Here is a 24,666-nt window from a genome sequence, read left to right on the forward strand (position 1 = left end):
GTGAAACTCCGTCTCAAAAAAAAAAAAAAAAAAAAAAAAAGAAAGGATGTCCGAGTGAAAGAGTGACCAGATAACACTGAACATTCTTAGAAAACAAAAGCAACCAACAAAGCATTAGTCATTTGTTCTTTCAGCTCTCTAAATGAAGGCAAACTTTTTTGGACTTGGTATAGCACTGGGTGACTATAGGGCGATGAGAGTTTTTCTGTTGGTAAAGCGGAAAACGGGCCAGCTTGGGACTTGAGATGGTTAAGGAGGCTCAGCTCATTATTGCTATAAGGCCAGCTTGATTCCAGTGGCTTGCTAGATCACCTTTGACCAAGGTGAAAGCAAATTTGTTTTCATTACATATTTCATTAGTAATGCTTCCTAATAGCCAAGAGATTGGGAATTGGTACATGTGCATTTTTCTGGGGATAGAATTATGAATAGGGGGCTGGATACGTGGCTCATGCCTGTAATCCGAGCACTTTGGGAGGCTAACGCAGGAGGATCACTTGAGGTCAGGAGTTTGAGACCAGCCTGGCCAGCATGGTGAAACCCAGTCTCTACTGAAAGTACAAAAAATCAGCTGGGCGTGGTGGCACGTGCCTGTAATCCCAACTACTTGGGAAGTTGAGGTAGGAGAATTGCTTGAACATGGAGGGTGGAGTTGTAGTAAGCAGAGATTGTGCCACTGCACTCCAGCCTGGGTGACAGAGCAAGACTCCATCTCAAAAAAAAAAAAAAGAAAATCATGAATTAGGGTCTCAGACCAAGATCATTGTGTACTGGTGGTTCCTGCATGCTAAGTTAGTATGTTCTCTGTTCCTTGGGGTGCTGATTTAAAATCCAATGGAGCTGGGGTTTACTTCCTTTTAAAATATATGTTTTTCTTTTTTTTTTTTGAAACGGAGTCTCCCTCTGTTGCTCAGACTGGAGTTCAGTGGCACAATCTCTGGTCACTGCAACCTCCATCTCCTGGGTTTAAGCGATTCTACTGCCTCAGCCTCCTAAGTAGCTGGGACTACAGGCACCTGGCACCACACCCGGCTAATTTTTGTATTTTGTACAGGTGGGGTTTCGCCATTTTGCCCAGGTTGGTCTCGAACTCCTGACCTCAAGTGATCCGCCTGCTTCGGCCTCCCAAAGTGCTAGGATTACAGGCATGAGCCACCATGCCCAGCCCTTTAAAACTGTATCTTAATATAGTATAGTTACCATGAAGCTATTGCTGGATTTGGATGGAAGTGGCTTCAGGCAGGTTCACAGAACAGCAGCAGTGGCATCACCTATGAGTTTGTTAGAAATGGGAAATGCAAATTCATAGATCCTACCACCAAACTCCTGAAAGCAGAATCTCTCTGGATGGGTTCCAGGAACTTAAAGAAACTCTACTTGTGCAAGATGGGACAAGCTAATGTCTGAGTGATGCTAAAGTTTGAGAGGGACTGAACTAAAAGCAAACCAGCTGGGCGCGGTGGCTTACACCTGTAATCCCAGCACTTTGGGAAGTCAAGGCCTGCGGATCACCTGAGGTCAGGGGTTTGTGACCAGCCTGGCCAACACGGGGAACCACCATCTCTAATAAAAATACAAAAATTAGCTGCACGTACCTGTAGTCCCAGCTACTCAGGAAGCTGAGGCAGGAGAATGGCTTGGACTCAGGAGGTGAAGGTTGCAGTGAACCGAGATGGCGCCGCTGTACTCCGACCTGGGCAACAGAGCGAGACGCTGTCTCCAAAAAATAAATAAAAATAAAATAAAGCAAACCTTTTGGTATGCTCCTTCGGCTGGCGGCGGCTGCTGCTGCTGCTGCTTTTTTTTTTTTTTTTTTTTTTTTGGAGACGGAGTTTAACTCATGTTACCCAGGCTGGAGTGCAATGGCGCGATCTCGGCTCACCGCAACCTCTGCCTCCTGGGTTCAGGCAATTCTCCTGCCTTAGCCTCCTGAGTAGCTGGGATTACAGGCACGCACCACCATGCCCAGCTAATTTTTTGTATTTTTAGTAGAGACGGGGTTTCACCATGTTGACCAGGATGGTCTCGATTTCTTGACCTCGTGATCCACCCGCCTCGGCCTCCCAAAGTGCTGGGATTACAGGCGTGAGCCACCGCGCCCGGCCTGCTTTTTTTTCTTCTCATCCCTTTGCAACCCTTTAACTCTGGTGCAAGCCTGCTTTACTAGTTATAAAGTTGCTTTGCCTGTTCTCAGGCAGGAGGTAGGGATACTTTCAAATTTTTTTCAGATCATTCTAGTTAGCCTCTGGTAATTAACCTTGTAGCCAGGGTTTTTGTTTGTTTTGTTTTGTTTACATGTCATCCTTGTGGAGGAGGCATGCTAATCTCTATATTCCACTTTTAGCCTTTTGAAGGTGGCTCCTTTATGAGTGCCCTCCTTGTTTATGTAGATCCACAAGAGTTTGATGTTCAGTGTGGTAACTTAAATTTAAGGCAGTTTATAGGATAAGGGCTAAGAGTTTTGGAGTCTAAAGACATTCTAATGTTAAAAGAAAAACTTCAGCTGGGTGTGGTGGCTCACGCCTGAAATCCCAACACTTTGGGAGGCCAAGGTGGGTGGATCACTTGAGGCCAGGAGTTCCAGACCAGCCTGGCCAACATGGCGAAACCCTGTCTCTACTAAAAGTACAAAAATTAGCTGGGCGTGGTGGTGCGTGCCTGTAATCCCAGCTACTTGGGAGGCTGAGATGGAAGAATCGCTTGAACCCAGGAGATGGAGATTACAGTGAGCCGAGATTCTGCCAGGCTCTCGCCAGGCTCCGCCAGGATGAAGTGCAACTTCCTGGGCCACAGAATGAGACTCTATCTCAAAACAAAAACAAAAAACTTCAGGCTGGGCAGAGTGGCTAGTGCCTATAATCCCAGCACTTTGGGAGGCTGAGGCAGGGGGATCCCTTGAGGTCAGGAGTTCGAGACCAGCCTGACCAACATGGTGAAACCTCAGTCTCTACCAAAATATATAAAAATTAGCTGGGCATGGTGGCCCATGTCTGTAGTCCCAGCCACGCAGGAGGCTGAGAAGGGAGGATCTCTTGAACCTGGAGGCAGAGGTTGCAGTGAGCCAAGATAGTACCACTGCACTCCAGCCTGGGTGAGAGACTCCTCAAAAAAAGAAGCAAACAAACAAACTCGCTAAATTAAATTTAAAGGCGTTTAATTGAGCAATGTATGATTCTCGAATTGGGCAGACCCTGAATCACAGCAGATTCAGAGACCCAGTATACCCAGGTGGTGGAAGATTTATGGACAGCAAAAGGAAAGTGAGGTATGGACACAACCGGATTGGTTACAGGTCAGCGTTTGTCTTTTGTTTTTTGTTTTTTTTTTTTTTAGATGGAGTCTTGCTCTGTCGCCCAGGCTGGAGTGCAGTGGCTCGATCTCGGCTCACTGCAACCTCTGCCTCCCAGGTTCAAGCAATTCTCCTGCCGCATCCTCCCGAGTAGCTGGGATTATAGGCGTACACCACCACACCCAGCTAATTTTTGTATTTTTAGTAGAGACGGTGTTTCACCATGTTGGCCAGGCTGGTCTCGAACTCCTGACCTCAGGTGATTTGCCCTCCTTGGCCTCCCAAAGTTCTGGGATTACAGGGGTGAGCCACTGCACCCGGCCTGCCTTTACGTATATCTTCTTTTGAGTGCCTCCCTTTTCACGTTGTTTTTCTTCCATTTCCATTTCCCCAAGAGAAGAATAAAAGGATTCTTATAAATTGTTAAGTCCATTGTTTCTGAGGAAAAGTGACTAACTTGTAAGGGATAAAGCAGTGAAAGTAGGCTGAGGTCATGGGGCACGAAGGAAAGAAACCGTTGGGAGCAAAAAGAATTCTGGTGGTGGAGATTAGTGGGTGGGACCAGCTGAGATGACAGAGAAGCCCTGACCTGAGAGATAGATCTGGCCTCCGGGAGTGGAGACAAAGGTACTGCCTGAGTAGGAGCCAGAACGGATATGATTCCGACAGGCTGAGAAAGTAGAACCTCGCGGTAAAGGAGCTAGGCCTGAAATAAGGGGTGTGGCCATGGCTGGATGGATGAGCACGGGAGGAGGAGAAGCGTGGCCGTGACCAGTAGCAAAAGAGGGCGGAGCCAGGGCCGCTCGAAGGCGGGGCGGGGAAGGGACAGGGCGTGGCCCTAGGGCAGGGCTGGGCGAGTCAGAGGTTCGGGAAGGGGCGTGGCCCCCGGACGCGGTCCCCGGGCTATGGTTAGGGAAGTGGGCGTGGTGGAGAGATGGGCGGTGAAGAGACCTGGCCCTTCAGGGGAGGCGGGCGGATCCGTGGCGATGACCAGAAGGGTCATCGGAAGGGGGTGGCCGTCGGCCGGGCCCCGCCCTGGGGCCGCCTCCCGGCGGGTTCCGTTGGCTGTGGCGGCAGCTGACGCTTGTGGCTGCGCTGGCGGCAGTGGCTTCGGGGTGGGCGTAAGATGGCGACAGCAGCGGCGGGAGCCCTAAGCTTGCTGTGGGGCTGGCTGTGGAGCGAGCGCTTCTGGCTACCCCAGAACGTGAGCTGGGCTGACTTGGAGGGACCGGCAGACGGCTACGGGTACCCGCGCGGCCAGCATGTCCTCTCAGTGTTTCCGCTGGCGGCGGGCATCTTCTTCGTGAGGCTGCTCTTCGAGAGGTGAGAGCCCGCGAGCGAGCGGCGCCGGGGACCGGGCGCGGGCCGGGGGCGCCCTGCTGTAGGAAGGGCCGAGGGCCGGAAGCAGAACTGCTTGCAGTGAAAGCGTGGAAGCAGGGGCTGGGGAAGCTTGGGCCGCGGCGGGTGATGCTAGGCGCATGGGCAAGGTGGTCGCGGAGCCTGGGTGGAGAAGGATTTTGGGGCGTGGGAAAGTGAAAGAGTGAGGGTCTAGGGGAACGCTGTGCCCTTAAATGTTAGATCCAGAGTTGGCTTGGAAGGGGGGTCTTATAGGCCTCCTCTCAACCTCCAAGGATCCTACAGATGAGGAAACAGGTTCGGTGTGAGCTCTGGCAGAGGCCCCGAAGACAGGGACAGGAAGGGGCCAGGAGAACCAGAGCTAGTTGTGGCCATGGAGCCGAGGGGTCAACGCAAGGGACAGACGTTCCAAGGGAAAGGAATGGATTCATCAGACACCTGAGTTTCTGAGAATTAAGGGGAACAGGATTGGTTTGGCCATAAGAGTTCGTTTGGTGTGTCAACTCATGCACGTTTGTTGGTAGGAGGGTAGAAATCTGGTTGGGATAGGGTGTGGTGAACGCTGAGGCTTCCAAAGTATGGAAAGATGTCAGATTAGTTGCAGAAGAGCCCTTGGGGCCTGAAATGGAAGGAGTGTTGGAAGGGATGGAGAGCCGTAGGGCTTATCAGAGAACAGCTATATTGAGCCAGCTTCTTTTTTTTTTTTTTTTTTTTTTGAGACAGAGTTTTGCTCTGTTGTCCAGGTTGGAGTGCAGTGGTGTGATCTCGGCTCACTGCAACCTCCGCCTCCCCGGTTCAAGCGATTTTCATGCCCAGCCTCCCCAGTAGCTGGGATTATAGGCGCGCGCCACACGCCTGGCTAATTTTTGTATTTTTAGTAGAGAAGGGGTTTTGCCATGTTGGCCAGGCTGGTCTGGAACTCCTGACCTCAAGTAATCCATCCGTCTCTGCCTCCCAAAGTGCCGGGATAACAGGCGTAAGCCACCGCGCCTGGCCTTGAGCCAGCTTCTAAATGAGTTTAGCAGAATTGCGATATAATTTGTCCAACCGTGTGATTTCACCTTTAAGTGAATGGATCATATCTGTTTGTCCAAGATAAAGATATTCACTGAGGCTTTGGTGTGTGATATTATTATAATGTGAGTTTATAGCTGTGGGTGACTTTGATCAAGTCTACTCGGACTCCAGGAAAGGAGACATCTCTCTGCCATAGGTCTCAGGTAATGAGGGTGGTTCTCGGACATCTGTTCATTTTGCCTTTATCCAAGCATAAATGATTGCAATGCAGGAATGCCCTTTCTAGGATGGGAATATGTTGCAGGTGAAATAGTCTGTTAATTTCTAAACGATAGTATCTGTTTGGGATTGCTTCCTTGATTTGCCTACTATTTTTGACTCAAATCTTTCAAAATATTGTGTTCTATTTATCTAGTCACTCATCCATTTATTCATAGTATTTGTGTATCATCATCAAAATGCTCCGCCAGATGTTCAAGTGCAAAAATAAAGATGCTTAAGTGAAGCAAATGAAACCCAAAGATCTAAATGGCTTTCCTGGGACCTCAGGAACTTGGAGTAGCAAGGTTTTTCGTTTCTTTGGTTTTTTGTTTTTGAGACAGAGTCTCACTTTGTCGCCCAGGCTGGAGTGCAGTGATGCAATCTCGGCTCACTGCAACCTCCACCTCCCGGGTTCAAGCAATTCTCTACCTCAGCCTCCCCAGGAGCTGGGATTACAGGCACCGACCACCATGCCCGGCTAATTTTTGTATTTTTAGTAGAGATGGGGTTTCACCATGTTGGCCAGGCTGGTCTGGAACTCCTGACCTCATGATCCACCTGCCTCGGCCTCCTAAAGTGCTGGGATTACAGGCGTGAGCCACCGCGCCCGGCCTTTTTTTGTTTGTTTGCATGTTTAAGTGTAGTCATTGTATTTAGTCTTCCTGGAGTGGAGGCACAAGCTGCTTGTCTTTATTAGGATTAAACTAGATCCAAGTACTCTCTTAGTCTCTGTATATAAGGAGAAAAGCAATGTAATGACTAAAAAGGAAAATAGACAAGTTAGGACAAATTTTTTTTTAAAAGGTGATTGTCAAAGAAAAAGATCTCTGCTTTTCATATAAATGTGTGCCAATATGGGAATTTCCCCATGTTGCTGGTAAGAGGAAGTAGCTTGTTGCTTATAAACACCCACTTTATATCAACTTATGTATCTCTTCAGATTCCAAAGTGTTCCCTCACATGGCTGAAGATATATATCCCCTGGCAGAGCTGCTGGAAGGGATCCTTCACCTGTGGGAATTCTATCTGAACGTTTCTATGGTGTTCCAGTGTCAGGGGAGTACAGGTGTATGGGAATACTGAGCTGAAGGCATTGTGGTATGATATTTCTTGGCTAGTAAGGACAGGCACCTTGTTTGTCTCATGTTTGCTCTTAGGAAAATTTAACCCTAGAAGCACTCTTGCTATTTTGTTTCTCTTAAGTCCCATTACCTCAGTAATAGAATTCACTGCTGAATTGCCAATTCCTCTTCTTACTGTTCTGGTCTTCCATAAAGGAAATAGAGCCACTCCACTCTTTTGTTGTTGTTTTTTAGACAGGGTCTCGGTGTCAGTCTCACTCCGGTTGGAGTGCAGTGGTGCAAAGCTCACTCTAGCCTCGACCTCCTTGGTTCAAGCAGTCCTCCTGCCTCAGCCTCTCAAGTAGCTGGGACCATAGGTGCTCACCACTATGCCAAGCTAATTTTAAAGAAAAATTGGGGGGACAGGCATGGTGGCTCACACCTGTAATCCCAGCACATTGGAGGCCGAGGTGGGCAGATCACTGAGGCCAGGAGTTCGAGACCAGCCTGGCCAACATGGTGAAACCCCATCTCTACTAAAAATACAAAAATTAGCTGGGCATGGTGGTACATGCCTGTAATCCCAGCTACTCAGGAGGCTGAGGCAGGAGAATCACTTGAACTGGAGAGGTGGAGGTTGCAGTGAGCCGAGATTGTACTGTTGCACTCCAGCGTGGGCAACAGAGGAAAACTCTGTCTCAAAAAAAAAAAAAATTATAGAGGCTGGGCATGGTGGCTCATGCCTGTAATCCCAGCACGTTGGGAGGCCAAGGAGGGCAGATCACTCGAGCCTAGGAGTTTGAGACCAGCCTTGGCAACATGGTGAACCCTTGTCTCTATAAAAAAACATTTAAAAATTAGCTGGGTGTGGTGGTGCACACCTGTAGCCCCAGCAACTCGGGAGGCTGAGGCGGGAGGATTGCTTGAGCCCGGGAGGTTGAGACTGCAGTGAGCCATGACACACCACTGCACTTCAGCCTGGGTGACAGAGTGAGACCCTATCTCAAAAACATAAATAAAATAAAATAAATTTTTATAGAGAAAGGGTCTCACCATGTTGCCCAGGCTAATCCGGAACTCCTGGCCTCAAGCAATTCTCATGCCTCAGCTTCCCAAAGTTTTGGAATTACTGGCATAGCCACTGCCCCAGCCTAGATGGAGCCACTTGTAGAATGCAATAGAAGGCATATCAAAATATCAGGGCCTGGCCTTGCACGGTGGCTCATGCCTATAATCCCAGCACTTTGGGAGGCCAAGGCAGGTGGATCACTTGAGGTCAGGAGTTTGAGACCAGCCTGGCCAACAACATGAAACTTCATCTCTACTAAAAATACAAAAATTAGCCCAGTGTAGTGGCAGGTGCCTGTAATCCCAGCTACTCGGGAGGCTGAGGCTGAGGCAGGAGAACGGCTTGAACCCGGAAGGTGGAGGTTGCAGTGAGCTGAGATTGCACTACTGCACTCCAGCCTGGGCGACAGTGACACTCCTGGCCTAGGGCCAGGTGCGGTGGCTCAGGCCTGTAATCCCAGTACTTTGGGAGGCCAAGGGGAGTGGATCATGAAGTAAGGAATTCAAGACCAGCCTAGTCAAGATAGTGAAACCTCGTCTCTACTAAGTAAACTACAAAAATTAGCTGGGTGCGGTGGCAGGTGCCTGTAATCTCAGCTACTCGGGAGGCTGAGGCAGGAGAATCGCTTGAACCTGGGTGGCAGAGGTTGCAGTGAGCGAAGATTGTGGCACTGTACTCCAGCCTGGGCCACAGAATGAGACTCTGTCTCTAAATAAATAAATAAATATTGGGGCCTGGCATGGTGGTTGACACCCATAATCCCAACACTTTGGGAGGCCAAGGTGAGAGAACTGCTTGAGGCCAGGAGTTTGAGATCAGCCTGGGCAACATAGCAAGACTCTGGTTCTACAAAAAATAAAAATGTTAGCCGGGTGTCATAGCATGCATCTGTAGTCTCAGCTACTCAAGAGGCTGAGGCAGGAAGATGGCAGGAGCTCAGGAGTTCTAGGCTGCAATGAGCTATGATAGTGCCAGTGTACTCCAGCCTGGGCAAAGGAGTGAGACCCTGTCTCTTAAAAGAAAGAAAGAAGGCTGGGCGCGGTGGCTAACACCTATAATCCCAGCACTTTGGGAGGCCGAGGCAGGTGGATCGCGAGGTCAGGAGTTCTAGACCATCCTGGTCAACATGGTGAAACCCCGTCTCTACTAAAAATACAAAAATCAGCTGCATGGTAGCGCGTGCCTGTAATCCCAGCTACTCAGGAGGCTGAGGCAGGAGAATTGGTTGAACCCAGGAGGCAGAGGTTGCGGTGAGCCGAGATCACGCCATTGCACTCCAGCCTGGGTAACAAGAGCGAAACTCGGTCTCAAAAAAAAAAAAGAAAGAAAGAAAGAGAGCCGGGCATAGTGGCTCATGCCTGTAATCCCAGCACTTTGGGAGGCTGAGGCGGGCGGATCACCTGAGGTCAGGAGTTCGAGACCAACCTGGCCAACGTGGTGAAGCCCCATCTCGATTAAAAATACAGAAATTAGCTGGGCATAGTAGCACGTGCCTGTAATCCCAGCTTCTTGAGAGGCTAAGGCAGGAGAGTCACTCGAACCTGAGAGGCAGAGGTTGCAGTGAGCCGAGATCATGCCACTGCACTCCACCCTGGGTGAAGAGTGAGACTCTTGTCACAGAAAAGAAAAAAGAGAGAGAGAGAAAGAGGTATATTCGGACGATTAGTCATCTTTCCTACATTTTCTCTTTTCTTTTTCAGAGCCCAGCATCCTTTCAACATTTTCTCATTCTCAAATCCTACTTACTTAGTTTGTAGAAGCGATTCATGTAGTAATCAGACTGTTAAAAGCTGGAACTCCAACATCCTTTTACCGACAGTAAGGCTTAGAAACATCCTCCAGCTTTTCAGAGGTTGCAGTACACAGCTGGTCACTTTCCCCAGCCCAGTGCTCTTTCACTGTATGATATGGCCATCAATCTTTTCCTATTCCTTAACCCCCTTTTCAAGTGTTAAGATTTAACCTCCAGTTCTAGTATTGTAGGATTTGAAGAACAAATTCATTTCCTGTAACATACTTCACATACATTAAAAAAAGTAAAAAGGCTTGGCGCGGTGGCTCACGCCTGTAATCCCAGCACTTCGGGAGTCCGAGGTGGGCGGATCATGAGGTCGGGAGTTCGAGACCAGCCTGGCCAATATGGTGAAACCCCGTCTCTACTAAAAATACAAAAATTAACTGGGTGTGATGGTGCGCACCTGTAGTCCCAGTTACTCAGGAGGCTGAGGCAGTTGAATCACTTGAACCCGCGAGCAGAGGTTGCAGTGAGCCGAGATTGCGCCACCGCACTCCAGCCTGGGTGACAGAGTGAAACCCCATCTCAAAAAAAAGAAAAGAAAACAAATCAGCTGGGCACAGTGGCTCATACCTGTTTGGGAGGCCAAGGTGGGTGAATTACCTGAGGTCAGGAGCTTGAGACCAGCCTGGCCAACATGGTGAAACCCCATCTCTACTAAAAATACAAAAAATTAGCTGGGTGTGGTGGCATGCGCCTGTAGTTCCAGCTGCTCGGGAGGCTGAGGCAGGAGAATCGCCTGAACCTGGGACACGGAGGTTGCAGTGAGCTGAGATGTGTCGCTGCACTCCAGCTTGGGCAACAGAGTAAGACTCCATCTCAAAAAAAAAAAAGAAAAAAGAAAAAATCTGTACTCATCCTATTCTTCGTTATTTAATATTATCCTTTTGACTTGAACTTTGCTTTTTTTTTCTGCCCCTTCCCCTGCCCACCCCCCCCGACCCCACCCCACCCCACTGCCGTTTTCCCCACTTCTGCCGTCTAGATGGAGGAAAAACTTTTTTCCTCTTCCTCACTGGCCTGCCGCCCTCCTCCCAGATTCGTGCCATGTCACAGTATTGTGGCCCAATGTTAGTAGGTCCTTCAGACAAGGAGAGAGGCTTTGGGAAGAATGGCCATAGCTGCTGACTAGTTTGTAAGGGAGACAGCCCCTTCCATACATCCCTAGAGGTATTCTGTTAGGTGTTACTGAATTGTAATCACAGAATTAAATGAAGTTTGCAGATCCAGCAGAGCAAGATTGGAAAAGGTCACATGGCCCTGCCCTTATCTAAGAACTCACCTTTTAATACTTTCCAGATTGTCAGCAGCCTCCTTTGTCCCTACCTGGCTCTGGGAGAACTTTCCCCAGCCCTTTCTGCACAGTGTGTGTTGATGCTCCCAGGTGGCTCGATACTTTCAGGACTGAGATCAGGTTCCTGACTTATGCCTGGAGACAATATATTCGTCACTGAGAAGAAGCGTGTCACATATTTTTGCTGTAAGCACGTCCTCATTCAGAAAACTAGGGTCTCCTAAATAGGTAAAGAAGAGATCCAGAGGAAATAGCAAGTGAAAGCTGTACCTTCGTTAGGGTGGGAATGGGAGATACAACCATTTTGACATCCTCCTCAGAGGTATTTTTAGGCAAATAAAGGCTGCCTTCTAAAGAATCTACTGAGTTTTGACCTCTTTGTATTTGAATCCTTATTATATCTTTAGGGAAGTTAATTGAGGTGTTTCTGTAAAAGGAGCTAACCATAAGTCTTTCTGACTAAAACAACACAAAAACAATAACAAAGAATAATTATCTAAATTATCTAGAACTGTGCTATGCAGTACAGTAGCCACTAGCTACATGTGGCTTTTAGGGGTTTCACATATGACTAGTCAGAATTGAGATTATTATGTCTGTAAAATATACACTGAATTTCAAACATTTAGTACAGAAAAAAAAAATGAACGTAAGCTATCTAATTTTTTTCTTTTTTTTTTTTTTGAGACAGAGTCTCACTACCTCACCCAGACCTGGAGGGCAGTGGTGCAATCTCAGCTCACTGCAACCTCCATCTCCCAGATTCAAGCAATCCTCCCACCTTAGCTTCCCAAGTAGTAATCCCAGCACTTTGGGAGGCCAAGGCGGGCAGATCATAAGGTCAGGAGATTGAGACCATCCTGGCTAACATGCTGAAACCGCAACTCTACTAAAAATACAAAAAATTAGCCCAGCATGGTGGCATGTGAGATTGAGACCATCCTGGCTAACATGCTGAAACCCCAACTCTACTAAAAATACAAAAAATTAGCCCAGCATGGTGGCACGTGCCTGTAGTCCCAGATACTCGGGAGGTTGAGGCAGGAGAATTGCTTGAACCCAGGAGGTGGAGGTTGCAGTGAGCCGAGATCGCACCACTGAACTCCAGCCTGGGCAACAGAGCAAGACTCTATCTCAAAAAATAAATAAATAAATAAATTACATATGTGACTCACATTATATTTCTGTTGGACAGTGCTGATGACAGTAATTCAGACAATAATAATTACAAGAGAATTTTAATGTGAATTCACATTTGATTTAGTTTTTAGGATCAAACGATGATACAAAGGTATTGGATGTTCCTTTAAACAATGAATCTTTCTAAGAAATTTTAGTAAAAATAAGATTTTAAAATGTAAATTATTTCCCGAAATATTCAAATGACTGGTTATATTCTGTTTTGAGTAATCTTTGATTGACAGTTGCTTCTAGTCAAGCATTGCTCTATATTTTTGCCTTTTTACATATGTCTTCTCAATTAATGATCTATAAACAAACAAGTTTGTCAAGTAGGTAAATGTCCATGCAGAGCTGCACAGCCCTGATGAGGCAATGAGAATGATCACACTCTTACTATATCTCTTCTGTAAAATACAGGATTTCTTATGAGAATATTCCTTGTAGTTTTTAGTTTTTGGATATTGTCAGCATTAGTAAGCAGTCTCAATTACAGGCATAAAGTATCTCAAACTAAATCAGATTGTTGTGGTTGTATTTAGGGAAATCTCCAGTCATAGACTGAAATTGGTTAACTTGAATATCTACTGATTCCCCAGAAATCAGTGATCTCCTACACTTGACAAACACCAAGCTGATAGATTACCTGATGACCCAGGAGGTTAAGGCTGAGTTTTAATTTCATCCTTGCAGGTGGCACATTTCCTTGAAATACTTTGCCTCTTAGTTGAGAATTAAGTTTTCACTCATTTGTTCATCTGCTCATTCTTCAACATGTATTTATTGAAAGCTTAGGATATGTCATGTCATATCAAACTATATGTGATAGTTTTAGAAGTCGGACAAGATAAATGTAAAAATAAATAAATAAAAAGGTATCAAATTATGTGCCGAGATTGAAAAGGTGAATAAACCGTGATCTCTACGCTGGGAGAGAGCAAGAAAATCAGTGGTTATCACTTGTGTATATTTATGTTTCTGCTTTAAGCAAATGCATTAAGTGGTATAATTATTCATCCATTGAAAAAAGATAAGTATGTTTAATGAAAGGAACGAGGGGGGTTATCCTACCACTTTGGCATGAATTCACTTTAGTGACCTTTCAGTAGAACTTTTCTAGTACATTAGAATGATTGGATTTACAAAAAGATACAATCTACATGCGTTCCTTAAAAACATCTATTATAGTAGTTTTGGTTTTTTGGAGGGTGGGGGTCATGGTCTTGCTCTGTCACCCAGGCTGGAGTGCAGTGCCACAATCTGGTATCATTGCAGTCGTTGCAACTTCCACCTCCCGAGGTCAAGCCATCTTGCCACCTCAGGCTCCCAAGAAGCTGGGACTACAAGCATGTGCCACTGTGCCGGGCTAATTTTGTAGTTTTTGTAGGGATAGGGTTTTGCTATGTTTCCCAGGCTGGTCTCAAACTCCTGAGCTCAAGTGATCCTTCCATCTCGGCCTCCCAAAGTGCTGGGATTACAGGAGTGAGCCAGCATGCCTGGCCTACAGTAGATTCTTTTAGATAGTCTAGACTCTTTTAGATTCTATCTAGATAGTCTCAATTATTGTTTCAGGTTTGGTCGTTTTTTTCTGGACAATTTCTTTTTTCCTCATCTAATATTCTCCATAGTATGTCCGTAATGAAGTCAAGGAGCTAGGTAAAGTGAATAATGTCAGAAACATTTGTCAGGTCACAGTTGGAATTTGAAGAGAGAGCCATTTCAGAGATTTTGAATGAGCTACCCTATTCTTTGGGGATGACCTTCAGATTGGGCTGTTTATGGACTTATCTCCCCCACGAAACTGTAGGTATCTAATGCAGTGCCTTGTACATTCATATTAGCTATTCAGTAAGTGTTTATTGAATGAATGATTCTGAAACCTACTTCTGCTTGAGATGTTATGACTCTAGTACACTAATTCCTTTCCTTTTTTTTTTTTCTTTTCCTTCCTAAGCGATGGAGTCTTGCTGTATTAATGTTTCAGTTAGGGTTCTCTAGAGGGACAGAACTAATAGGAGATCTATATATATATATGGGAATTTATTAAGTATTAACTCATACTATCACAAGGTCCCACAATAGGCCATCTGTACGCTGAGAAGCAAGGAAAGCCAGTCTGAGTACCAAAACTGAAGAACTTGGAGTCCAGTGTTCTAGGGCAGGAAGGGTCCAGCACGAGAGAAATATGTAGGCTGGGAGGGTAGGCCAGTCTAGTCTTTTCACGTTTTCTGCCTGCATGATGTGCTGGCAGCTGATTAGATGGTGCCCACCCAGATTAAGGGTGGCTCTGCCTTTCCCAGACCACTGACTCAAACGTTAATCTCCTTTGACAGCATCCTCACAGACACATGCAGAATCAGTGCTTTGCATCCTTCAATCGACACTCAGTATTAACCATCCCAAGTCCACGCCTTGTCAACTTGAACCCATACACATCTCCTTAGATGATACATAATCTTCAAATAGAGACAATAATGTCATAATTATGCCTAACATAACTATCCTTCGTACAATCAGAAACACACCAGCCCCAACCCAAATACTATTACATAAAGTTAACAATATTTAAATGCTGATATGAAGTCAATAAATCTTATGTCAATGATAAGGGAAAAGGGAAATAAAAAATGAAGATATTGTCTTAGTACAAGTGTATACATGCACAAACATGTTTTTAACAAAAGATGGAGGAAAAATACTCATAACAATTACAGTCCTCATTACTACAGCTGATCATGTGTTGGTTGCTGGTATTGATGACTGTCTTCTACTACTACCCATTCTGTATTCTCTTTGCCTTCAGCAAGCAACTCAGCAGCTTGTGGTTTTTTTCCTGGTGGAGTGACCCAAACCTTCATTCCTGAAGGATCTGGGCCATTTGTAGTCCTGCCTGGATTGCGCTGCTGTAGTTTCCCACTGACCTTAATCACAGGGTGTGGTAATACTAAGAGACGCCCTAATGGATCTCCTGTATTCTACGTACACTCTTCCTTACCTCTGTTGTGGAGTAGTAAACTGATTTCATCTTGATGGTCTGGGTCAGTCACCCCAACCAACACTGTAACTCCCTTCTTAGCCCGTTGACTTAAAGATAGGAGGAGCCCAAAGTGTCCAGATGGCAATCTTAACTTCCAGTTTAATGGAATTGTTGTGTCTCCTGGTAGCAGTGTTCCTCCCTCTGGAACTAAGACATCTAGGCCCAACAGAACATAATGTCACAGGAACGGGAAGCAAAAATTTTGCTAGTGGATCACTGGGGGTGACAGTGATGGTGAGTGGTGCCACTTCCATTTCCACCTTGATTCCTGGACCCGTGAACCTTGGCTATGGGAGAAACAGTCCCATATATCAGACACTGATTCAGAGCATACACAGCCTTCTGGGGAACTTTGCCCCAGCCCTGCAAAGTATTATCACCTAGCTGGTGTTGTAATTGTGACTTCAAAAGGCCATTCCACTGTTCTGTCAATCTAGCTGTTTCAGGATGATGGGAACATGGTAAGACCAGTGAATTCCATGAGCACGAGCCCACTGCCACACTTCTTTGGCTGCAAAGTGAGTGCCTTGGTCAGAGGCAAGGCTGTGTGGAATACCATGATGATGGATAAGGTATTTTATGAGTCCACAAATGGTAGTCTTGGCAGAAGCATTGCATGCAGGATAGGCAAACCCATATCTGCAGTAAGTGTCTATTTCAGTGAGGACAAACCTTTTCCCTTTCCATAATGGAAGAGGTCCAGTATAATCAACCTGCCACCAGATAGCTGGTTGATTGCCCCAAGGAAGGGTGCCATATCAAGGGCTCAGTGTTGGGCTCTGCTGCTGGCAGATTGGGCACTCAGCAGTGGCTGTAGCCAGGTCAGCCTTGATGAATGGAAGTCCATGTTGCTACGCCCATGCATAACCTCTATTCTTGCCACCATGGCCACTTTGTTCATGGGCCCATTGGGCAATGACATGGGTGGCTGGGGAAAGAGGTTGAGTAGTGTCCACAGAATGGGTCATCTTATCCACTTGATTATTAAAATCCTCCTCTGCTGAGGTCACCCATTGGTGAGCACTCACATGGGATACAAGTATCTTCACAGCTTTTGACCACTCAGAGAGGTCCATCCACATACCTCTTCCCCAAATTTCTTTGTCACCAATTTCCCAATCATGCTTCTTCCAAGTCCTTGACCATCCAGCCAGACCATTGGCTACAGAATCGCATATCTGGCCATTTCTCCTTTCATGCAAAGTATACAACCAGGTGCGCTGCTCAGAGTTCTGCCCACTGGGAAGGTTTCCCTTCACCACTGTCCTTCAGGAATGTCCTAGAAAGGGGCTGTCATGCTGCAGCTGTCCACTTTCAGGTGGTGCCTGCATATCATGCAGAACCATCTGGAACCAGGGCCTAGTATTCTCTTCTTCTATCAACTGATCATAGGGAACTCCCCATGAGGCCATCAGTGCAGGGTTGGGGGTGAGAAGGCAGGGTGGCACGGAGCGGGGAGGGGACCATGGGCATTTGAGCCACTTCCTCATGTAACTTACTTGTGCCTGCAGGACCTGCTTGAGCCCGATCACATATATACCACTTCCATTTGATAATGGACTGCTGCTGTGCACGATCCACTTTATGGCTAGCTGGGTCAAAAAGCACCCAGTTTAGGCCGGGCACCATGGCTCATGCCTGTAATCCCAGCACTTTGGGAGGCCGAGGCAGGCGGATCACCTGAGGTCAGGAGTTCAAGACCAGCCTGGCCAACGTGGTGAAACCCCATCTCTACTAAAAATGCAAAAATTAGCTGGGCATGGTGGTGGACGCCTATAATCCCAGCTACTCGGGAGGCTGAGGTAGGAGAATTGCTTGAAATTGGGAGGCAGAGGTTTCAGTGAGCCAAGATTGGGCCACTGCACTCCAGCCTGGGTGACAGAGCAAGATTCCATCTCAAAAAGCACCCAGTTCATGATAGGCAGTTTAGGTCTCATGGTGACTTGATGACTTATAGTCAAACATTCAGTTTCCACCAAAGCCCAGGAACAGGCCAAGCTTTCAAGAGGAGAGTAGTTACTTGCAGAAGATGGCAGGGCCTTGCTCCAAAATCCTAGAGGCTCTACTGTGATTCACCTGTGAAGGCCTGCTCCAAACAGCATCCCTATCTGCTGCTGACACCTCAAGCATCATTGGATCTGCTATATCATATGGCCCAGGTAGCAGAGCAGCTTGCATAGCAGGCTGGACCTGTTGCAGAGCCTGTTTTGGACCCCACTCCTAGTCCCAAAAATCTCTATCAGTTAGGGTTCTCTAGAGGAACAGAACTAATAGGATAGATGTATAAAGGAAAGTTAATTATTAAGTATTAACTCACATGATCACAGGGTCCCATAATAGTTTATTTGCAAGCTGAGGAGCAAGGAGAGCCAGTCCGAGTCCCAAAACTGAAGAACTTGGAATCTGATGTGCAAGGACAGGAAGGATCCAGCACAGGAGAAAGATGTAGGCTGGAGGGTAAGCCAGTCTAGTCTTTTCACATTTTTCTGCCTGCTTTATATTCTTTTTTTTGAGATGGAGTTTTGCTCATGTTACCCAGGCTGGAGTGCAATGGCGTGATCTTGGCTCACTGCAACCTCCGCCTCCTGGGTTCAAGCAATTCTCCTGCCTCAGCCTCCTGAGTAGCTGGGACTACAGGCATGCCACCATGCCCAGCTAATTTTTTGTATTTTTAGTAGAGATGGGGCTTCACCATGGTGACCAGGATGGTCTTGATCTCTTGACCCCGTGATCCACCCGCCTTGGCCTCCCAAAGTGCTGGGATTATAGGCGTGAGCCACCACGCCCAGCCTGCCTGCTTTATATTCTAGCTGCACTGGCAGCTGATTAGATGGTGTCTACACACATTAAGGGCAGGTCTGCCTTTCCCAGACCACTGACTCAAATGTTAATCTCCTTTGGCAACACCCTCACAGACACACACAGGATCAGTACTTTACATCCCTCAATCCAATTAAGTTGACACTCAGTACTAACCATCACAGTTACCCAGGCTGGAACGCAGTGGCCATTCACAGGCCTGACGTCACTACAGCCTTGACCTCCTAGCCTCAATCAGTCCACCCCCCCCACCGCACCATCAGCCTCCATGGTAGCTGGAACTACAGGCCCAGCTACATAATTTCCTTCTTGACTCCTGAAATTCCTATGCTGTATAGCAGTGGGTTCTCAAATCTTTTGCTCTCCGGACTCCTTCATATGTTTAAAAATTATTGAAGACTCCAAAGAGCTTTTGTTTATATGGGTTATATCTATCAATATTTTCTCTATTAAAAACTAAGACTGATAAACTTTTTAAATATGTATTAAATCTCACTCTTGTCATCCAGGCTGGAGTGCGATGGCACGATCGTGGCTCACTACAGCCTCCACCTCCTGGGCGCAAAGGATCTTCCCACCTCATCCTCCCCAGTAGCTGAAACCACATGCACATCACCATACCTGGCCAGTTTTATATACATATATATATTTTTTAAATTAATTATTTATATATTTTTTGAGATAGAATGTTGCTCTGTTGCCCAGGCTGGAGTGCAGTGTTGCGATCTTGGCTCACTGCAACCTCTGCCCCCCGGGTTCAAGCAGTTCTCCTGCCTCAGCCTCCCGAGTATCTGAGACTACAGGCGCACATCACCATGCCGCCCGGCTAAGTTTTGTATTTTTAGTAGAGACGGGGTGTTACCATATTGGTCAGGCTGGTCTCAAACTCCTGACCTCAGGTGAGCCACCTGCCTCAGCCTCCCAAAGTGCTGGGATTACAGGCTTGAGTCACCTCGCCCAGCCACTAATTGTTATATTTTTTGTAGAGGCAAGATTTCACCATGTTGCTCAGGCTGGGCCAATTTTTTTTTTCTTTTTTTATGGCCCTCAAAGGAAACTGCAAAGATTACTTGAGCACAGACCATGCAAGAAATGTTGGGTTTTGTGGTATAGGTATCTTGAAAAGTGCAGTACCTTGTACACAGGAATTCTATTCTTTAAGAATTTACTCATAAAAATACATTGTGACTTTTTGTTCTCAGGGATTGTTTTTCAGTTTTACGAAGGACCCTAAGGAGCTTCTGTTTATTGGGTAATGTATACCCATCAGCTTTACCATATTTGAAATTAAACTGAGAGATTTAAGAAATACTGACCAGATATAGTGACTCATGCCTGTAATCCCAGCCCTTTGGGAGGCCAAGGTGGGCAGATCACCTGAGCTCACGAGTACAAGACCAGCCTGGCCAACACGGTGAAACCCCATCTCTACTAGAAATACAAAAATTAGCCAGGCATGGTGGCACACACCTATAGGCCCAGCTACTTGGGCGGCTGAGGCAGGAGAATCACTTGGACCTGGGAGGCGGAGGTTGCAGTGAGCCAAGATAGCACCATTACACTCCAGCCTGGGTGACAGGGCAAAACCCTGTCTCAAAAAAAAAAAAAAAAAAAAAAATACTTATTAATTCATTTAAAATAGCAATAGGCCTGGTGCAGGTGGTTCACACCTGTAATCCCAGCACTTAGGTAGGCAGAGACAGGAGGATAGCTTGAGCTCAGGAGTTCAAGACCTGTGTGGGCAACACAGTAAAACCTCGTTCTCCACAAAAAGGGAGAAAATAGGCAAAAAAATCAATAAATCTATTTACATGTTAAGTAAGCTTTTTGAAAACTATCATTTTCCGGGGCCTAGAACAGTGACTCACGCCTGCAATTCCAGCATTTTGGGAGGCTGAGGCAGGTGGATCACGAGGTCAAGAGCTCAAGGCCATCCTGGCCAACATCGTGAAACCCCGTCTCTACTAAAAAATACGAAAATTAGCTGGGCATGGTGGCGTGCACCTGTAGTCCCAGAGACTCGAGGGGCTGAGGCAGGAGAATTGCTTGAACTAGGGAGGCGGAGGTTGCAGTGAGCTGAGATCATGCCACTGCGCTCCAGCCTGGTGACAGAGCCGAGACCCCATCTCAAAAAAAAAGAAAAAAGGAATTATTTTCCTAAAAAAAGAACAGAAGAACGGCATTGATTTTACAGTTTTGCAAATCTCTTTAATGTCTGGTTTAATAGAAGACCGCTGGATTCTCCTAGCAGCTTCTGCATTCAATCTCTTGTGATATATTTTTTTGATTGAAGTATATGAAGAAAAGATGGCCTCACATAGCTTTGTCATTGCAATGCAGGAAGTATTTTAATAGGCCTTTCAAATAATTTGATAGTTATCTTTGATACTACACCGAAACACACATACCAGTTTATTAAATGTTGACTGCTAGATAGAATCTGAAGTCATATTAATGAGCTTTTGATTTTATTATGTTAAGATCCATTATTCTGTGTTACATTTTGTTTTGTTGTTGCTGTTGTTTTGAGGTGGAGTTTTGCTCTTGTTGCCCAGGCTGGAGTGCAATGGCGCGATCTCAGCTCACTGCAACCCTCGCCTCCCGGTTCAAGTGACTCTCCTGCCTCAGCATCCCAAGTTGCTGGGATTACAGGCATACACCACCCCACCTGGTTAATTTTGTATTTTTAGTAGAGACGGGATTTCACCATGTTGGCCAGGCTGGTCTCAAACCCCTGACCTCAGGTGATCCACCTGCCAGCCTCCTAAAGTGCTGGGATTACTGGCTTGGCTTGAGCCACCATGCCCAGCCTGTATTACATTTTGAATGGATATCATGTATCCATTATTTGGAAAATACTGGTTCACTCAGTTATACAAATGTCCCACATGTCAATATGTTATACAATATTTAAAAATCACGCCTGTAATCCCATCACTTTGGGAGACCGAGGTGGGCAGATCACAAGGTGAGACGATCGAGACCAGCCTGGCCAACATGGTGAAACTCCATCTCTACTAAAAATACAAAAATTAGCTGGTCATGGTGGCACACACCTATAGTCCCAGCTACTCGGGATGCTGAGGCAGGAGAATCGCTTGAACTCGGGAGGTGGAGGTTACAGCGAGCCAAGATTGCGCCACTACACTCCAGCCTGGGCAACAGTGAGACTCGATCTCATTTACTTTTTTTTTTTGCTTTGAGACAGAGTCTTGCTCTTGTTGCCCAGGCTGGAGTGCAGTGGTACAATCTTGGCTTACCGCAACCTCCACCTCCCGGGTTCAAGCAATTCTGCCTCGGCCTGCCAAGTAGCTGGGATTACAGGCATGTGACACCACACCCGGCCAGTAGATGAAAGTTTTCTAAACATTCTAAGTTTCACTTGGAAGCTTGAATTTTATCATTGGCAACAATGCTTTTCGTGAAATGATGGGCTCATTTTATTTATTATTATTATTACTATTTTGAGATGGAGTCTTGCCCTGTAGCCAGGCTGGAGTGTAGTGGTGTGATCTCAGCTCATTACAACCTCCACCTATTGGGTTCAAACTATTCTCCTGCCTCAGCCTCCTGAGTAGCTGAGATTATAGATGCGATGCCCACCACCACACCTGACTAATATTTGTATTTTTAGTAGAGACAGCGTTTCACCATGTTGGCCAGGCTGATCTCCATCTCCTGACCTCAGGTGATCCACCCACCTCAGCCTCCCAAAGTGCTGGGATTACAGGCAAGACCTACCGTACCCGGCCTCATTTATTTTTGAGAAAGTGTTTGCTAAATACTCAGAGTTGAGTAACATTAGTTTGTCAGTCCTTTCAGGTAAAAATGGTATTCTATGGAAAAAGTGACTTAGTTTATTCAGCTCACAATAATTATACAAATGCTTTTCCTTGAGAGCCATATACTTTGGTTTGCATCAGATGTGCTTTATGAGTACATTCATTTTATCACGGAATAAATAGAGACTGGGTTTCACCATGTTGGCCAGGCTGGTCTCGCTCTCCTGGCCTCTAGTGATCCGCTCACATCGGACTCCCAAAGTGCTGGGATTACAGGCATGAGCCACTGTGCCCAATCACAGAATGCTTTTTAAAAATATATTCAAGGGTCGAGATTTAATAAAAGTAATAATTTGTAGTGCTTCATCGCGGACATTTTTTTTTTCTTTTTTGAGATGAAGTTTCGCTCTTGTTGTCCAGGCTGCAGTGCAGCAGCGTGATCTTGGCTCACTGCAATCTCCACCTCCTGGGTTCAAGTGATTCTTTTGCCTCAGCCTCCCGAGTAGCTGGGATTACAGGCATGCACCACCATGCCCGGCTCATTTTGTATTTTTAGTAGAGACGGGGCTTCTCCATGTTGGTCAGGCTGGTCTTGAACTCCTGACCTCAGGTGATCTGCCTGCCTCTGCCTCCAAAGTGCTGGGATTACAGGCGTGAGCCACTGCACCTGGCCCATCAAGGACACTTTTTTTTTTTTTTTTTTGGTGCCATGACTTGGATCAAGGACATTCTTAAGCAAAACTGACGTGTTTAAAAAAATTGAGAAGATGCAGCTCTGTAGTATAGTAACTACTAGTATGATCTGGTGTCACTACCTTGATTTGGGCTAAAGTATGATAACATTTTACCTACCATTGATTTACACAATCACTGCAAATGTCAACACAGTGAAAAAGGCAAATAATAATATTGTTATGAAAATAGTTCAGTTTGTAGAGCCCCTGAGAGTGCCTCAGGAATCCTCTGCAGACCATACTTTGAGACCCTCTACTGTAATTGAAAGAGGTTACTGAGGGTGAGCATGTAGAGTCCGAAGACAGTCTCTAAGTGAACACTGAGGAAACACCATGTTATAGGAAAAGGCAGAGGAAAAATAAACTGCAAAGGAGATAGAGAAATGACAGTCATACGTTATTTGATAATATTAATAGTTGGTTTAGGCTGTGCATGGTGGCTCATGCCTGTAATCCCAGCACTTTGGGTGGCCGAGGCAGGTGAATCACTTGAGGCCAGGAGTTTGAGAACAGCCTGGCCAGCATGGTGAAACCCCATCTCTACTAAAAATAGAAAATTTAGCCAGACGTGGTGGCTGGCGCCTGTAATCCCAGCTGCTTGGGAGGCTGAGGCAGAATTGCTTGAACCTGGGAGGCAGAGGTTGCAGCAAGCTGAGATCACACCACTGTACTGTAGCCTGGGTGACAGAGGGAGACTCTGTCTCAAAAAAAAAAAAAAAGTGGGTGTTTAATATTCTAAGTGCTAAGCATTGAATCCTCATTAGTACTTTTATGAGGTAGATAGGCACTAATGTTATCCTCATTTTACAGAGGAGAGAACTGAAGCACAAAGTAACTTGTCCAAGGTGACTCAACTAGCAATGCTTACCAGGCAGTTAGTTTCACTGCCGAAGAGGTAGAGGAAGAAGAATAGGAAGAATATGGCAGTAAGGAATAGAAGAGGGCATTTCAAGAAGGAGGTTAGTCATTAATTTATTTGGTTGGTGCAAAAGTAATTGGGGCTTTTGCCATTAAAAGTAATGGCAATTACTGTTGCACCAACCTAATAAAATGCTGCTGAAAGGTCAAGTAAGATAAGGGACTGAAAAGCATCCATTTGTTTTCACAGTAAGGAGATCACTGACAACTTTGGCAAGAACAGCTTCAGTGGAGTGTAGGGACAGAAGCCAGAGGAGAGAAGGAGGGTTGAGGAATGAATGGGAGTTTAGTTGTGATGTCGGGGAAGGCCAGAGGGTGCTAGGGACAGGGAGCGCTGTTTTAAGATGTGAAAAACTTGTGCATGTTTAAGATCTGATGAGAAGAAACAAGTTGAGAGTGAGGCTGAAGATAATAGAAAAAAAGGAGGGATAAGTAAAATGAAATTTCTGATCAGGAAGAGAGTGGGTCTAAAGCACAGGGAGATTGTTTTACATGTGATTAGATTACATTGAGTGATTCTGATGCTGAAGTTGAGGCCATTCCCTTTTCTTCTTAGCCTAAATTCTTGAGGGTCTTGGCTATTTCTACTTCTTTCATCCTACATATTTCACTTCTTTAATTCATTGCTCTTTTAGAGTCCCTGTTTTACTGGAATTTCTTTGGTAAAGGTTACTACAGATCTCTAAATTGCCAAATCTAGTAGATACTGAAGTCCTTGTCTTGGTCTCTTCCTTATTTGATACAACCCCACCTCTGACCTTCCTGTCCCCTAAATTCACCTTTTATGGTGTTTTCCAGGGTTCTGACCTCAGTTCTCTCTTTTTTTTTTTTTCTCATTTATTTATTTTATTGCATTTTAGGTTTTGGGGTACATGTGAAGAACATGCAAAATTGTTGCATAGGAACACATGTGGCAGTGTGATTTGCTGCCTTCCTCCCCATCACCTACATCTGGCATTTCTTTCGTATGCAATCACAACGACCCTCACAAATTTAGCTACCACTTATATTCATTCATTTGTATTCTTCTTTCTTTCTCTATATATATCATACC

The 24,666-nt window shown here is 45.9% G+C and overlaps 1 protein-coding gene across 4 annotated transcripts in view; it reads left to right on the plus strand.

The window, feature by feature from the left end:
* The first annotated feature begins 4,177 nt into the window (after positions 1-4,177).
* CERS5 (ceramide synthase 5) overlaps positions 4,178-24,666 on the plus strand; it is a 37,309-nt gene continuing 16,820 nt past the window's right edge. For all 4 annotated transcript variants that reach the window (XM_032293853.1, XM_032293831.1, XM_032293864.1 and 1 more), the window contains exon 1: positions 4,178-4,612. In XM_032293853.1, the coding sequence (XP_032149744.1) occupies positions 4,416-4,612 (197 nt within the window). In that variant the 5' untranslated portion in view covers positions 4,178-4,415. The remainder of the gene's footprint in view (positions 4,613-24,666) is intronic.

The sequence above is a fragment of the Sapajus apella genome, unplaced genomic scaffold (assembly GCF_009761245.1).
Source record: "Sapajus apella isolate SASKATOON/1434 unplaced genomic scaffold, GSC_monkey_1.0 scaffold2, whole genome shotgun sequence".
NCBI lineage: Eukaryota > Metazoa > Chordata > Mammalia > Primates > Cebidae > Sapajus > Sapajus apella.